Source organism: Colias philodice, chromosome 25 (genome assembly GCF_061535455.1).
Source record: "Colias philodice isolate Cphi_HAF_F1 chromosome 25, ilColPhil1 Martin Lab GWU primary, whole genome shotgun sequence".
In the NCBI taxonomy this organism is placed as follows: domain Eukaryota; kingdom Metazoa; phylum Arthropoda; class Insecta; order Lepidoptera; family Pieridae; genus Colias; species Colias philodice.
The window spans coordinates 5,788,589-5,804,993 of NC_143110.1; the positions used below are offsets into that span (position 1 = coordinate 5,788,589).

At 34.5% G+C, this 16,405-nt stretch overlaps 2 protein-coding genes and 1 pseudogene across 2 annotated transcripts in view; all 3 read right to left on the reverse strand.

The window, feature by feature from the left end:
* Positions 1-545: 545 nt before the first annotated feature.
* Positions 546-1,999, reverse strand: LOC149477411 (death-associated protein 1). Its single transcript, XM_089710743.1, has 2 exons — positions 1,820-1,999; positions 546-1,364 (listed from the first exon to the last, which is right to left on the reverse strand). The coding sequence occupies exons 1-2, from the start codon at positions 1,869-1,871 to the stop codon at positions 1,108-1,110; spliced, it is 309 nt and encodes a 102-aa protein (XP_089566869.1). The 5' UTR covers positions 1,872-1,999; the 3' UTR covers positions 546-1,107.
* A 1,941-nt stretch (positions 2,000-3,940) lies between these two features.
* The window catches only part of LOC149477412 (uncharacterized), a 46,240-nt gene continuing 33,775 nt past the window's right edge, over positions 3,941-16,405 (reverse strand). The window contains exons 6-12 of the mRNA XM_089710712.1: positions 7,812-7,995; positions 6,838-6,958; positions 6,042-6,210; positions 5,348-5,475; positions 4,981-5,091; positions 4,537-4,674; positions 3,941-4,246 (exon numbers count right to left, since the gene is read on the reverse strand). Coding sequence (XP_089566838.1) covers positions 3,941-4,246; positions 4,537-4,674; positions 4,981-5,091; positions 5,348-5,475; positions 6,042-6,210; positions 6,838-6,958; positions 7,812-7,995 — 1,157 coding nt within the window. The remainder of the gene's footprint in view (positions 4,247-4,536; positions 4,675-4,980; positions 5,092-5,347; positions 5,476-6,041; positions 6,211-6,837; positions 6,959-7,811; positions 7,996-16,405) is intronic.
* Positions 9,887-13,621, reverse strand: LOC149477413 (retinol dehydrogenase 11-like; annotated as a pseudogene).

Sequence of the window (16,405 nt, forward strand, 5' to 3'; positions counted from 1 at the left end):
AGAAACAGCAACTATTGGATATACATACATCAATTGTCAATAAAATTTGCTTACACACTAAAGTGAACAATGGAAGTAAATCGAAATATCTAAAATAATTGCACTCAAGAAAACAAAAGTTAAGAATTCAGTTCATAAAAACGTCTAAAACTAATTAATTTTTGATCCTTTTATTTTTTCCTAAAATATTCAATTCCAAGTTATAAATAAAATGTGTTTGAAGTAGACTGTATATAAATTTTAATGAAATTAAAGTCGAAATAAATAACTTGCTAGATATTTTCAGTCTAAAAAAATAAAGATTATAATCTTATTTTAAAATGATTAATATTTTGTTTAGTTCCAGCAAGTCAGGATAATAAATAACAACTACATAATATTTATTATTATCTAAGTAAGACTACATATTATCTTTATATTTTCTAGTTATATTGCTAAAGAGCTAAGACACATACCATAGTGAAATAAATCACTGGAATAGTTAACATAGACACTGCCACAGACAATCAAACTTCATATATAATCTAACAATTATATATTTTATAAAAAAAATAAAAGGACCAAATAAATGAATGCCTTGATTAGGTTGCTATAGAAAGATCAGCAGTATCTTGGTGTTGATACTAAGTTGTAACTTAAAGTTATTATTCTAAAATAATAATTATTATATAGTATACTTCTTAATATATCAATCTAATCATATGGCTATTGAACTAAATAAATCTAAATGATTTATATTTAGATTTATTCAGCCCTTGTTATACTTATGTTAGGTGTTTCTTCATTTACACAGCTGTTATAACATTTAAGACTATCCACTGACTTTGAACAATAACCTTATTGGTAGAAATTTTCTATTTTTTAACTCTAACAACGTCTTAAATAACACTATCATTGTATATAAAATATCTCCGTACTGTAACAATAATTCTAAAACTACTTGAAGACATTAATTGTTGACTGCTGATAATGAAAAACACCTAGCATAAGTGAATCACTCATAATACTTTTAGATTACTCATGTCTACAATTTCCATAAAAAAACGTTATTTCAGGGAATACTAAACTCGAGTAACCAAAAATAAGTATGAGTTATTAGTTGGATATCTACTTGCGAGGTTGTTGGATATTAGGGCAAGGCTTAACATTAATATGTGCTGGTGGTTTAGGGCTGTGAGCTATTTGCGCTGCTTGCGGCGTGAAGTCAGCGTTGCCCCTGTTTGGAGCCCCAGCGATTGATACTGGGTTGGACGGAACTGGCGAAGGTCCAGAGAGACCGGTCAGGTCCTCTGTTGGTGGCGATTCTTTTGCGTCTTTCGAGTGAGGAACTTTGTGTTGAGTGATTCTCATACCACCGGCTTTGACTGTAAACACAGAGAATGTGTCTACTTATAATAACAATTTTTACATGTAAGTATTAAAAACATTGAAGAAAATATCGAGAATAATAGGTATTCATATTTGAAGAGACTTGTAGCTGTCATCAAAACATAATGTAAAAGTTGTTTACGAAAAGAGATTTGGGTGGCAACTTGTTTTTCATGTTAGGCGTAGATAAATAAATTTGATACAGTAATGTATTCAATGACCTTGAAATAATATGTTCTTTGTTTAATAACAGAGGCTTCGTATTCTTGCAATTATTATGCTTTTCAAGGTGACTTAATTACAATGATGATTAACTTTCACAATTACAAGTTTAAATTAAACCTTTGATATCGACTTAGAATTATCAAAAGCTAGATTTATCCTATGGGAGGAATTGTTGAGGCAAATGGCATTTCAAGTATAATGTAAACAAAGAAATTAAAATCCTTACCTGCGGGAGGATGTCCCGCTTTAAGTTGAGAGCTATCTTCAGTAGACGACATGTTTTTATAAGTTTGAAATATAAAATTGATTTGTAACTATAAAATCTGTTAAGCAATCGGCGTAAATCGGTAAATATTATTTTTAATTCGTAATTTATGACAACGTGTAAGTAAGACGATGACACGAATCACCGATCACGATTGCAGCGTCATACAGATAATGTAAAACTCGTATGTCAAGTTGGCATGTGTCAAAACATTGCATTCAGATTCAATCATCTGTGAATTGTGAATTATTCAATAGTCTACACCTTAGATCATTAAGTAATGGATAACACTCGCAGGCGTTTCCCCTTTTGCCGAGGTATAAGATTATTTTCATCGAAAAATCTTATCCTTTCATAAAAACTACTTGCGTAATCGATTACAAGCACTCTGCGTATTCGTAAAACGTCGAACGGACGTCTGCGAGTGCTCCGCTAAAAATGCCGTTTTGTACTGTCAAGTCTTGCAGAAGCAATTCAAACATGTCGAATATTAAAAAAGATGGAATAACCTTTCATTTGTGTATATTTTTTTATTTTTTTAACGTACATTTCTAATAAAATGCAATTTCTAATAATCGTCGATGTATCGTTTAGCGATATGATCAAGAAAAATAATCGAGTCATGTTTACTCGATCATTGATGCGGCCCCACGAGACTATCATGGAAAGAAAATATACAAATTTAATCTTTATGAACTAGGAGATAAAGTTGAATTTAGAACGCCTTAATGAACCGCATTCCTTACGAGACTATCTTGTAAAGAAATACAAATTTAATCTTTATGACCTAAGTGATAAAGTTGAATTTAGAACGCGATATTGAACCCCACTCCACATGACTATCTTGGAATGAAATACAAATTTAATCTTTATTATCTTAGTGATAGAGTTGAATTTAAAAACTCGTCGCTTAAAAGGTCGTAAATTTTTACGACTTTCGTGACACAAATTATTTTTGTGAATGTGTGATTATGTTTCATTGTGTTTCATCAGTGTGAGTTACCCTCCCCGCACCAAAATCAGCAGAAAGTTTAGTTAGAACATTTGCCAGCGTACTCCATCCATTACTTAATGATCTAAGGTCTACACACAGAGTCTACACTTTTGCAGATAATAAATATATTTAGGCTATTGGCTATTACCACGCTATTACTCACAGCTATTACTTAATTACAAGTCTTAGAGCATTAAACCAACAAGTATAAGTTTATAGTAAGTATTCTGTGTTATCTACTATAAAGAAATAAGTCGGGTTTTCCTTCCTGACGCTATACATCCAGAACGCACGAACCGATTTCCACAGTTTTGCATTCGTTGGAAAGGTCTCGGGCTCCGTGAGGTTTATAGCAAAGAAAAAGTGTCGCTGGTGGCAAAACTTAGTTTAGAAACAATCATTGATAAATTATGGGTAAATAAATGGGTTAGGTCTCTGGGATCTTAGAGGTGTACTCTATGAAAATTATTAGGATTTAAAAAAGTGCCATTTCTACCTGTCTTCCTACTTTACGTAGTATATTATTATTAGTCTGTGCTACTTTCCTATTTATATAAATAATTATTCATGCCCTATCGTCAAAAATAAGTTCCATGAAGACTTGAATCAACAACGAAAGAAATACCGAATACGGCAAGCCTTCAGTACAATATTTAAATAAGTTTTCACTCGTTTTTAAGAATATACCTAAGTAGGGATGTCCATGTGGCAATGAAGATTATACAGGGTGGAAGGTTAAGATGGGGCATGAAGGGCAGGTACCTTAACCGTTGTAGCTACATGAAAACGTTCTTAGGAGACTATCCTTAAATTTTTGAGAAATTTTAATCTGCATTCACAAATTTTTGAAAAAATGTACGGTCAGCAAGGAAATCGGCAGTTTTCAAAAAAAATTTTTTTGTTGCCAATCGATCCAGTTTCTCATGGGGATCAAACACTCTAAAAGACCAACTGAGATATGAGTACTAGAAAAGTCAGAAATCAATATTAACTACCTACTGGTACTTTCAAAAGTTATGTGAAACTAAGCATACAGTTCCATTGATATTTATAATAAGGAAGTTATAAATGAAAAAACAAGTTATTTTCTATTTCCAGGCTTTTATTCTTATTTTCCTTGGTGGTATGACAACATCAACATCATCCCGGCTTGGTTTTGCTATATCATTTTGTACTTCTAACACCATGAGTAACATAAAATTGATGACATGGCTGCAAGTTCCTTCCCTCAATTTAGGCAAAATTTCATTTGGAAGTATTTTGCCGTTTAAATTTATTGACTGGTGCGACAACGAAGCAAGGAGTCGTTTCAGGATATCAACTTTCTTGTTCGCCACTAGAGGGCGCAGTCTTATTACGAAGCGTAATAAGTACTCTAATAACATGATATCTTCCTGAAAGAAAAGAAAAAAAAAATATTTTGCATATGTACTTACAAATTTTAAGTGCGATAATATCTGGATAGGTACTATTTCTTTTCCGAAATAATAACTTGAAAGTGTTGGAAGCTTGATACTTTTCCTATTAGTTATTTTTTTATTTATTTTAGCAAGGGTTTAGACTTTAGAGCTATTTTAGGGGTAGTGTTCTTAGCAACAAACAGCTCATTATATTCATGTCATATATTATAATAATAAAGGTATTGTAACTTGTAAAGAAAATCAACAAATTAATATGTAGTTACCGTTTGTAGAGCTTTTATACACGTTTCGACATTAGTGGAACGACTCACGATATTTGAAAGGTCCTCTTTGTCCAAAACAGGGTACTTTAGTCCTTCAAGCCATTGAAATAACAGTCCTGTTAAGATAACTGGATCCTCCTGTAAATATAATTAAAAAGCAAAATAGTAGAGAAGAGCTTAATTTTATATTGCGCAGAACTTTGAGAGCAAATAGTACCTATATCATTTTAATGTATTAGATTATTCTTTTTATAATTAAGAGTAATATGAAATATTACCTATTACTTATTCTTGGCAGTAGCACCACAGGTTAAAGCACCTTTACCGTCTTTGCCAAAGACAAACGTGATAGCATAGCAATAGATAAGCATTAAGCAAAGACTTTGTAAAAAGTATATTTTCGCAAAATAATGATACAAAAATAGTTATGATAAAAAAAAATACCTCTTCGTCAATTCGGCTCATCGCTTCCCTCCTTTGATTGATCTCAGTGCGTAATTGCTTGAGGTACTTGAGTTTCTCTTCTGGAAGACTTTGGTGGTCAAAAACAAAAGCCTAGAATAAGAATTTTTATTTGAAATGTTATTGTGTTTGCGACTATTTTTTACGCATAGTATGATGTACCTAATTAGTTAATAACATATTTTGTTATTAAGGTTTTATATGTACACAAAAAGAAGTGACTCCCTGAACGGACAGAGGTTCTGAATTTGTAGCCTTTTCATAAGTTATTTAGAATTTAAAGCTTTCACGCTGCTATTACTTAAAGTTCAGAGAATTAAAATTACTGAATAAACAAACAAAATCTTACTTCGTAAACCTGAACAGCAGCTATGCTTCCTTCAGTCCCGGTAAACTTGCTTACAGCCTCCAGATTTCTTTCCACATCTTCCTCCACTGCGCTCCGCCATTCTACCATTGGTAGATTCGTTGGTTGGCCTAGATATAAAAAAAAAATGTATGCGTGTACTAGAGTACACACGTAGGAAGTGAAACTTCTTTATGACCTTAAAAATGTCACGAGTATGGCGTAACGCAAAAATGTCACGCGTACGGCGTACCTAACGCAAAAATGTCACGTGTACGGCGTAACGCAAAAATGTTACACTAAATTTTTGTCCAACCCCGATAAAGAAGTTTCACTTCAATATATTACTTACTGCTATAGTGCTAGGCGCTAACAGCGTTTTAGATCGTTAATATAAAATACTTTTTTTCTTCAACTTTCATCAATAGGGTAACAAAAGTCATGGCAGTGGTGTATCCGTTGCTGAAATGGCAGGGCACAGCCCTAGCCAGCGCATTATTTTGACACGGAACGGTGAAAATTTACAATACTTTTGAAGTGAAACTGCTTTACGCGCGTTGAGAGTAAAATTTCAAGATCTCGTAATGGCAAAAGCAATACCGTCACGTCATGGACGGCGACGATTTTGGTAGGTATCTTTGAATCTTGCTAAAGAAGTTTCACTTCTGACACGTGCTCACACGCTCTTTTTCGTTACCATTTTGTATAAATTCTTCAGGGGTAGTCAAATCGGGTGGTTTTCCTTGTTTTAGCTTGTAGCAAATAAATGAATTGTAGAAGGGTCTGTTTTTAATACTATAGTCCAATCCGGCGCTTTTCTGACATCCACATAACTTGAGCAGCCGTTCGCAGAGACAATAGACTATCTGAAATATGGAAGTTTATAAAATTAGGAGTTTTCTTTGGAATTAGGAAATGCATGTTTTATTATTTATAGATCTTAATAAATGAATTTCAACAGTTTAGCTTATCATTGCTCTCTACTCTGTAAAATAGGTACCATACAATAAAGTGAATAAACTGAAACTATTTCATTATTGTTTACGCTAAAAAATCCAACACAAAGAGAGATTATTCAGTCATAGGAATACCAATTTAGTTCAATAGGGTCATAGAATATTTTAATCGTAGGGTGATTCAGAAACTACTTACTTCATTTAAATAATAACGAATTCGTAAATGTAAATGTTTAATTCATTTCACAGTTGTAGTTTATAAAAAATATTTAGGCGTCTGAAAGCTCTCCGCTCAGAAAGACGTTTAGAAAAAGATCAAAGAGTAAATATAAAAAAAAAGACGTGTGGCACTCGGGGACTGCCGCGGTTAAGCTATTGCATTGCATGCTATGGCTATGCCTTCAAGCCACACCTCCGTGCCCGTCGGAGTGGGGAGCGTGAGGTTTTTTCGTTACGGAATTTCTGGATTCGGTCCCCGCGCTCAAGCTATGCAATAGCTTAAAAATCCTAACACAATTTTACTAGTTTTATAACAACCTTAGGTAATTCTCTAAATACTCGTTCATCGATGCCATGTAGCGTAGCTCGTTGTCGATGTAAATACTGTCGAAGAGTGAATTCACATGTCTTTGGATCCTTCGTCAGCATTATAGACTCCCTGAAGGAAAATAAATATACAATTCAATAGAAACTTGAAAAAAACATTAGAAACATTTAATAAAAAAAAATGGAATGAATTACCTGTAGGTAGGTAAGTAACTAGTATAAGCTCGTATTTGATCAATACTAGAAAATAATTTTACGTAACTAAGTAACTATATGATCTTAAGTAAGAAACGTAAAAATAAGCTTTATCGGAAGCAGAGAAAATTCTTATTAGAAACCTAAGTGGTGTGTAGAGTATACCGAGGCGAATCGCACACGTTCTATCGAAAAGTGAAAAGTAAGTAGAAATTGTAGAAAGAGACTTTGTCTTAAATTTATATTTTTATGTAATTAGACTGTAATAAAATTCTGCGAAGTATACAATAAATAAGAAATATATATTATATACAGGGTGTCCCACTGTTGGTATACTAAGCTCAAAGGAGGTTATAGTTTTGCATACACTGAGTACGTAAAAAATACTTGTAAAATTCCAGACGCATTTTTTTTCAAATAGATGAATTCTTAAAACTCTATGTGTACACCCATAACAAGCAACCCGCCCAACTTTTTCACGTGATCAGTGTATGTAAAACTACAAGTCCCTTCGCGCTTAGTATACCAATAGTGGGACACCCTGTATATTATATCAAGGTTTTTATTTGAGTGGCGTTGATGGAATTTTTTTATTTTTATTTTCTGTGCGTGTTTTCCACTGAACTATTTCTAAAAGACAGGACCGATTTTAATAAAATTACTTGTATCTTCAGGTGCCTATTACAGAAATTTTTAGATTTACAATTCGCGAACGAAGCATAGGTAACAGCTAGATATTAAAATGATTGTTCCTTATAAACACGACTCACTTCGAGCTAAAAACAACCGTCTGTGGTAGAATATAGTGTTCAAACTGCTGCACACACAGTATCTGGCCACTGGTCTGCACGGATCTTGGCCTCTTCTTCCTCACCAAGCGAATGGCGTCATTCGCCCTGATGCGAAGGGAATACACGAGGTAGCAGGCGATTAGCACTCCCGTTCTACCTAGACCTGGTAACCAATGATATTATTAAAAAGGTGTACCTAGATATGTTATTAACACACGGGAGTCGATATGTGGCTTATTGGCCAGTAACTTCAATGGCCTCCTTTTTAAAATTCCAGGCTCGTAAGTTATCTCTAATAAATGCTAAACAGATAAAACAACACAAGTATTTGAATAACTCGAGAATATTGACTTAGTTGGTTCCTTAAAGGACATCCTGAACAACGGCCAACGGGACATTCGGACAACAGGAGCCATTTTCAGCTGCGAGCGTTTTTAACAAAGTAGCAGTGAAGCAGTCTTTCACATTGTTGAAAAGTTGTACATATATAGAAAAGCAGAGTCTCACATAGCTAACATAATTATTGATTTGACGAAATTGTATTGATAAAAAATTTATCAGCACTGTACCCAAACCTCAGGCAAAAATATTATCACTCAAGGCTTATAAACAAATTGGCTTCTTATTTTGTCATATTTAGTTTAATAGCATTCAAATGCTTTATAATCTGCCATACTTATCATCTACCAAAAAGAGCAATTACTTACAGTGGAACAATGGATAATCTCGCAAATAATGTTTGATTGGTTTAATTTTATTTTTAAGTACTCTAAGTCTAAGTGTTGTTTTTATTGTAAGAGGTTTTTAATAAACATAAAATTGATTCTCAAAATATGGTGTTTATTTTTTAAGTATCCTATCTTTCCTCGTGTCCGTTACAAATTTAGGTGATATTTTTTTTGTATTCCTAATTAATAGATATAGTTACATTAATTTTTATATTCCTAATTAGAGATATACAATTCAAATATTTTATGTAATATCTTAATCTTAATACTATTATATTATTATATTATTATATTTATTATATATTTATTATATATATTATAAAGGCGAAAGTTTGTAAGGATGTATGGATGTATGGATGTATGGATGTATGGATGTTTGTTACTCTTTCACGTAAAAACTACTGAACCGATTACAATGAAATTTAGCACACATATAGAGGGTAACTTGGATTAACACATAGGATAGTTTTTATCCCGGAAATCCCACGGGAACGGGAACTATGCGGGTTTTCCTTTGCAAACGCGGGCGAAGCCGCGGGCGGAAATCTAGTACTATTATAAAGGCGAAAGTTTGTATGGATGTTTGTTACTCTTTCACGTAAAAACTACTCAACCGATTACAATGAAATTTAGCACACATATAGAGGGTAACTTGGATTAACACATAGGATAGGTTTTATCCCGGAAATCCCACGGGAACGGGAACTATGCGGGTTTTCCTTTGAAAACGCGGGCGAAGCCGCGGGCGGAAATCTAGTTATCTCATATAATATGACCTCATGTTCTGACATTTGAGCCGTGCCAGTTGGCACTACATAATAAATATTATGTGCGTACATCCATCAATGAAATGACCGCTCTTCAAGTTGCTTAACGCAAGTAGGGACCGATTACTTAGTGGTGTATTTCGATTTTATATTTCATTTCATAATCATAAAAAATGTAAAAAATAAATAAAACAAAACTGCTGTGCGAATAATCATTTATTTAACACAATATATTAGTAATACAAATACTATGTACTTGATTAGCTTGTTGTCCTAAAAAGAGTAAGGGTTGATCAATTCGTCGTTGAATGCTTAACTCAATAAAATTTAAAGATAGCATTAAAATTTTGCATTTTTTTTCGAATTCGAATATTTAAAACTTACCTACCTACTTACATGAAAGAACTATGTACCTATTGTCTACCTACGTAATATTGCATAAAAAAATACAAAAATATCACAATAATTGATGCGCTGATAAGAAATAATACATACACCTAGTTATCAACAAAAATCTATGAATATATTTTACAACTAAAATATACACAGAAACTTATAGCTACTTCGCACGTCCCTTTAAAAACAATGTCGTTTCATTCCACAATTCCTCAATTATATTCTCTTCATTTTTAATCTTGCTCCTAATACTAAAGACCTTGAGATCATCATGAAAACCAACAAGCTCGATGTCTGTCTTATATCAGAATCGCACACTACGGCCAGATCGCGAATTTGCATTCGGGGATACTGTGTGTATTTTACTTCGCACCCCGATGGCGGAGCACATGCTGGAACTGCAATAGTAATTAGGGATAATATAAAGCATTGCCTACTCAGACCGTATGAAACCAACTATGTGCAAGCTACAACCATACAGATAAATGACCAAATTGGACCACTAAATCTCTCAGCCGTATACTGTCCTCCCCGTCATATTGTTAAAGAGAATTTGTTTACTCAATTCTTCAAAGGATTGGGAAAACGCTTTATAGCTGGCGGTGACTGGAACGCGAAGCACTCGTACTGGGGATCGAGACTGATAACTCCCCGAGGCAGGGAATTGAAAAATAGTGTCGAAGCCAACCATTTGCTCACTATGTCAACTGGAGAACCCACATACTGGCCCACTGATATCAATAAAACACCCGATCTTCTGGACTTCTTTATAACAAAAGGTATATGTCAACAGAATACTCATATCGAGACAAGCCTAGATGGATCTTCTGATCACACACCAGTACTGTTGACTGTGGGTTCGACTGCTTTATTCCGAGATACCCAGAGCTCGTATTTAACCAATGTAAAAACAGACTGGAACTGCTTCCGAAAACATCTAGAGGACAATATTATTCTCAAGCTTCCACTTAAAACTGCTGAAGACGTAGAAAATGCATCTCTATACATAACAAACTTGGTTCAAGTGGCAGCGTGGATAAGCACTCCTATATTGAAAGAGTCACATGGCAATACTTTGATTCCACTTGAATTACGCGAAAAAATAAGTGAAAAGCGTCGCCTTCGTAGAGTTTGGCAGCTTTCCCGTAATAGCGAAGATAAGAAACTCCTAAACAAAGCTATTAAGGATCTTAAAAACCTCCTTCATGTAACTGCAAATGATTCCGTCAAACAAAGACTAGAGAAAATGTCACCTAATGCTCATGGAATACACTCCCTCTGGCAGGCCACCAAGAACTTACCTCAGCCCCAACAGTGTTCTCCTCCAATTAGGAACGGGAACACATGGGCTCGAACAGACGCAGAAAAAGCTGAGACCTTCGCTAATTATCTCACTGAAGTGTTTAAGCCTAATGAAGCAGTAAACCCTGAAGACCCTGAAATAGATCGTGTTCTAAATCAAGATCTACAATTATCTTTACCAATAAAACCGACTTCTCCACGGGAACTACTGAAAGAAATCGCCGACTTGGACTCAAAGAAGGCTCCTGGGTTTGACATGATTACTCCAAAGGTAATCAAAGAGCTTCCTAGAAAGTGCATCGTCTTTTTGACATCTCTTTTTAATGCAATATTCAGAACATCTCATGTACCTACAATCTGGAAAATATCAGAAGTAGTTATGATACACAAACCCGGAAAGCCAGTCAACGATGCCTCATCTCATCGTCCGATTAGCCTAACTCCGATCTTAAGTAAATTATGGGAAAAGATTACTCTCACTCGGTTACGCCCATTTATAGATTCTGACCAAGTCATACCTGACCACCAGTTCGGTTTTCGAAGGAAACACTCGACCATAGAACAAGTACATAGAGTCTACCACACTGTGCGACACTGTCTAGAGAAAAAAGAATATTGTTCGGCTGTTTTCCTAGACATCCAACAAGCTTTCGATCGAGTCTGGCATAAAGGGTTACTATACAAAATAAAAAAAAGTATTCCGCATACTTTCTATCCTTTACTAGCCTCATACCTCAGTGAAAGAATGTTTAGAGTAAAATATGGAGATGCCAGATCTGCTCTACATAGCTGCTATGCCGGAGTACCCCAAGGATCGGTTCTTGGTCCTACATTATATAACATATTTACTAGCGACCTTCCCCAGCTGCCTAATGTAACAGTAGCAACATATGCTGATGATGCAGCATTCCTCGCCTGTAACACCAACCCAGAGGAGGCGACTAATTTACTACAAGTTCAACTCGATTACACAAATGAGTGGCTTAACAAGTGGCGTATTAAAGCTAGCGTCCCAAAATCTCATCACATAACGTTCACCTTGCGACGCGGGAACTGCTCAGCGCCCAAATTAGGTAACAACACCTTACCACAATCAACCTGTGTCAAATACCTGGGGTTCTATCTGGACAGAAGGATGACATGGAGGGAACACATAAAAAATAAGCGAAATGAAGTAAATTTTCGATTCAGAAACTTACTTTGGCTTCTTGGGAGGCAATCGACCCTATCCCTGAGCAATAAACTGAGAGTTTACTGCTCGGTGATTAAACCGATTTGGACTTACGGTATTCAGTTGTGGTCATCGGCCAGCAAATCCAATATAAACTGCCTTCAAAGAACACAGAACAATATTCTAAGATCGATATCAGCTGCTCCATGGTACGCCCGCAATTCAGAAATCCACGAATATCTGGAAATGCCCACAGTCACTGATGAAGCAAAACGCTATACAGCTAAATACAGAGATCGTTTGACATCACACCCAAACCCATTATCACACATACTTTTACAGCCTAAAAGTATACACAGACTGAAGAGAGCTGATGTGCTTCCTAATTAAGACGAACTAAGGCACTGGCCTTACCTTCGTCCAATCGTCCAAATAAACTCAACCGACCTGCTTATAGTTGTTTGACTGATTGCAGATTTGTGACATCAAAAAAAAAAAAAAAAAAAAAAAAAAAAAATTTTTAATCTTCCCTGTGGGTGCTAATTTACAGTTTACAAAGTAACCTCCCGACATATTTTCAACATTAGGAGCAACACACGCATGAATTGTCGTTTGAGCACCTTCATAAGGTGTTTTTATCAACCAACCAATTAACATCTTCGCGAATCTTCCAATAAAACCATATCCTAACGCGAAGATGTTAGTGCTCACAATCCCAGGGTGCAAACAAAATACTGAGACGTTTGGAGGCAATCTTTTCGATAGACCCTTCGTCCATAGTACAGTACACAACTTGCTATTTAGATAGCTCTTAAGAAAGTTCTTAGTTTTGACTCCACTTATATCCTGTAAATCAACCTCTCCTTTAAAGTGTACTTCAGACGCCACAATCACTATACGACTTTTCGTTCTTGTCAACTTGTCCATAAGCAGACTGGTTAATAGAAAGGGTCCAAGATAATTCACTTCCATAGTTATTGCTGCACCGTCTTTAGTTATATAGTTATTCTCTGTTAAAATACCAGCGTTGTTCACTAAAATATCCAAACGATCTACCGTTTTGTTTATATCCTCAGCGAATGTTCTGACGCTTTTGAAGTCAGCGAGGTCCAAGTGCCGATATTCCACTTTCTCATTGCCTGTGGCTTCTTTAATATTTTTCACGGATGCATCAGAGTTATTCACGTCAGCAATGATGACTTTGGCACCTCGGTTAGCCAGGTCTTAAGCTGTTTGGAAGCCTATTCCCGATTTTCCACCGGTCACTAGGACGACTTTACCATCGAGTCTTGCTGTGCACTTGCATAGAATATTGGTAGGTTCCGTTAGCACTCGTGCGACAAAAAGGGTTGCTATAAGCAAACAGTATGCAAGTAACGCCACTATAAGAAGAGAGAAAAGTATTCCCAGTATCGTTGGTAACATGTTGTCCATACAATGTTTTTTTGGTTGATTGCTTTTCAGAAATTTAATAAAAGGTTATGGACGTGTTCTAAGGGTCCCGTTTTCTTCGTGAGTGTTTAAATGATTTATAAATGCTTATTGGTCTCGTTTTTATCGAAATTACTATTTATGTTTCATGGTCAGACAAGATCTAGCTAAATCGTGTTACATGCACTTATTTAGTAAAGGTGCACAAATACACAAAGTAGGTATTATCACAGAGATATTATTAACCTACATTTAAGCGTATATTAGAATTTTGAATAAGTATAGATCTGTTTTAACTTCAATTTATGTTAAGATATAATTTGACGAATAAAAACTATTTCTTTCTTTTGTATTTCAAAACAACTAGACTATCACGAAGGACAATTGTATCGTCTATGAAATGTTCAAATTAGGTACAATAACAACGTTAATTGGGAATCACAATGTAGGTTAATGCAAAGATATAAATTATTATTGCAATGCGATAAGTAATTGTTTGGGTCCAGATGCGAAAAAAATAAATATTCTTCAGGATTTTTTCCTTCAATAAAACTAGTAGAACCTGTATGTTCTTTACGTTGAACCACTTTGCTATCAAGACATTCAAAGTCTCAAAAGGAATACTTATGTTTTCTCGCCAAGTTGCAACATTTTTATCGAGCAAAACAGAGCAAAACACTTCAGCTTTAGGTGTAATGTTAGTACTTTACATCATCATCATCATCCTCATTCTGTAAACTTATACCTATATAATAACTGTACTTTTCTTGTTTAATTTTTCTTTCGTATTTTTAATTTAATATCTACAAAAAAAGTTGTTTTTAACTACTCACATATCTGTTAGTCATTGCTTACGCCTCTGTGGCAGGAAATTTCCTCGGTAAATAATATGCTCGATTATATCTCAAAAAAAATGTGACCATAAAATTGCTACGTTGCGACGTAAAAGAGTGACAAACAAACATAATTTCCCGTTTGTATTAATATTGTAACTTAGTATAGTAAGGAAAACTTATTCATTTAACTTTTAATGGCGAGGTCATCAACATAGTTTATTTATTTATTTATTTATAACACTTCATTGTACAAAACAATATAGGAAATTTGGTACAAATTAGTGAGGTACAAAAATTTTGCACAATAGGCGGCCTTATTGCTACACAGCAATCTCTGCCAGGCAACCTGGTAGGAAAGGAAATGTGAGAAGAATACCTAAGGATAGCGCAAAAAAGAAATAAAAGAAAGAATATATTAAAAAAAAAAATGCCTACATACTACATAAACTACATATACTGTACATAGATACCACATAGTTATATAAATATACTTGTATTATACACTACACAAACTACAATATATATATTATATATATATATATATATATATATATATAACAATATATACAAAAATTATAATTATACATAAATTATTACTAATACAACTATTGCATGGAGCCTAGATAATGAGCTTTCAATAGGGACTTAAAAGAACTGAGCGTTTGTGCACGTCGGATACTTTCCGGCAAGGCGTTCCAGAGCTGAATGGCACGAACAGTAAACGAGTTGTCATAAAAGTTTGACCGATGGACAGGAGTACATAATAATAAAAGGTTGGAAGAACGAAGAGTGAGAGTGTGAGTAGAGCTAAGATAGTTAAAGTTGTTTTTTAAATAGGACGGTGTTTTAGGATGAAATAAAATACAATACAGGAGATGAAGAATGTGAGTTTTCCGGCGGAAGCGAACGGGGAGCCAGTTTAATTTTGTTCTAAACTCAGAAATATGATCAAATTTACGTAATCCATAAATAAATCGTATACAAAAATTTTGAAGCTTCTCAAGGGTGTCTAGTTGGTATTCATGGAGATCTGGATAGGATGAATCGGCAAAATCAAGGAGAGGAAGGAGTAAAGAATGAGCTAACGTAATTTTCGTAGCGATCGGTAAAAAGTTTCGTAAACGCCGTAGCGAGAACGCCGATGAGAAAACCCTTTTACGGACTTGTTTTATTTGCTCATCCCACGAAAAAGTTTGGTCAAGTGTCAAACCAAGATTTTTTACTTGTGTGCTATATGGTATAGTATATAGGTATGGTATAGTTTAGTATAGTATAAAGCCATATAGCGCTGGTTCTCAGTGCCATATTATCAAAAAAGAAAACAAAGTTTTAACCTGAGGTTTTGCGTAAATGTAACAACAGATTAGAGAAAAGTTGCTGTTCCGGCAGCTTATGCATATTTGGTTTGTCTTCAACTGATTAGTTTTTGGTTTCAGTTAACTACACCGAATACTTTCACTTTCAGTTTATATTAAAAAATATTAATTTTATAGCTACTCAATAATATTATATTAATTGGACACAAAAAGTGTACGCCTCACGTAAGTGTCAAAACTAACGCCTGCGTAGGCTGATTCCTATAATCATTGATTTAAATAACTATTACCTAGTATCTAAGGCTAGTGTTCATCTTGTATCCTGATTTTGCAGATTTACATGTCTAATAAACAAAAATATCCTCGATTTTCATTCTCAGGCAGGTCTTTGCTTGGGATATAAAACAGAAATAAAAAAAGTAGCTACGTATATAAAGTTCATTTAACCTATAGGTTTTTAACCTATATACGTTCATTTAACCTATAGGTAAGTTAGTACTTAATAAGTATTATATGCTAAAGCCTAAAGGCTATAACTAAACCAGAAACCTATATATATAAAAATGAAACCCGTTTCGCGTTGTCACGGCATCACGTGTGAACGACTGAACCGATTTCGATAATTC

Bases quoted from the DNA above. Each gene is read 5' to 3' on its own strand.
- LOC149477411 (XM_089710743.1), bottom strand. From the start codon at position 1,871: ATGTCGTCTACTGAAGATAGCTCTCAACTTAAAGCGGGACATCCTCCC. The intron at 1,365-1,819 runs GTAAGGATTTTA...CTGTGTTTACAG, and splicing joins AGCGGGACATCCTCCCGCAG to TCAAAGCCGGTGGTATGAGA.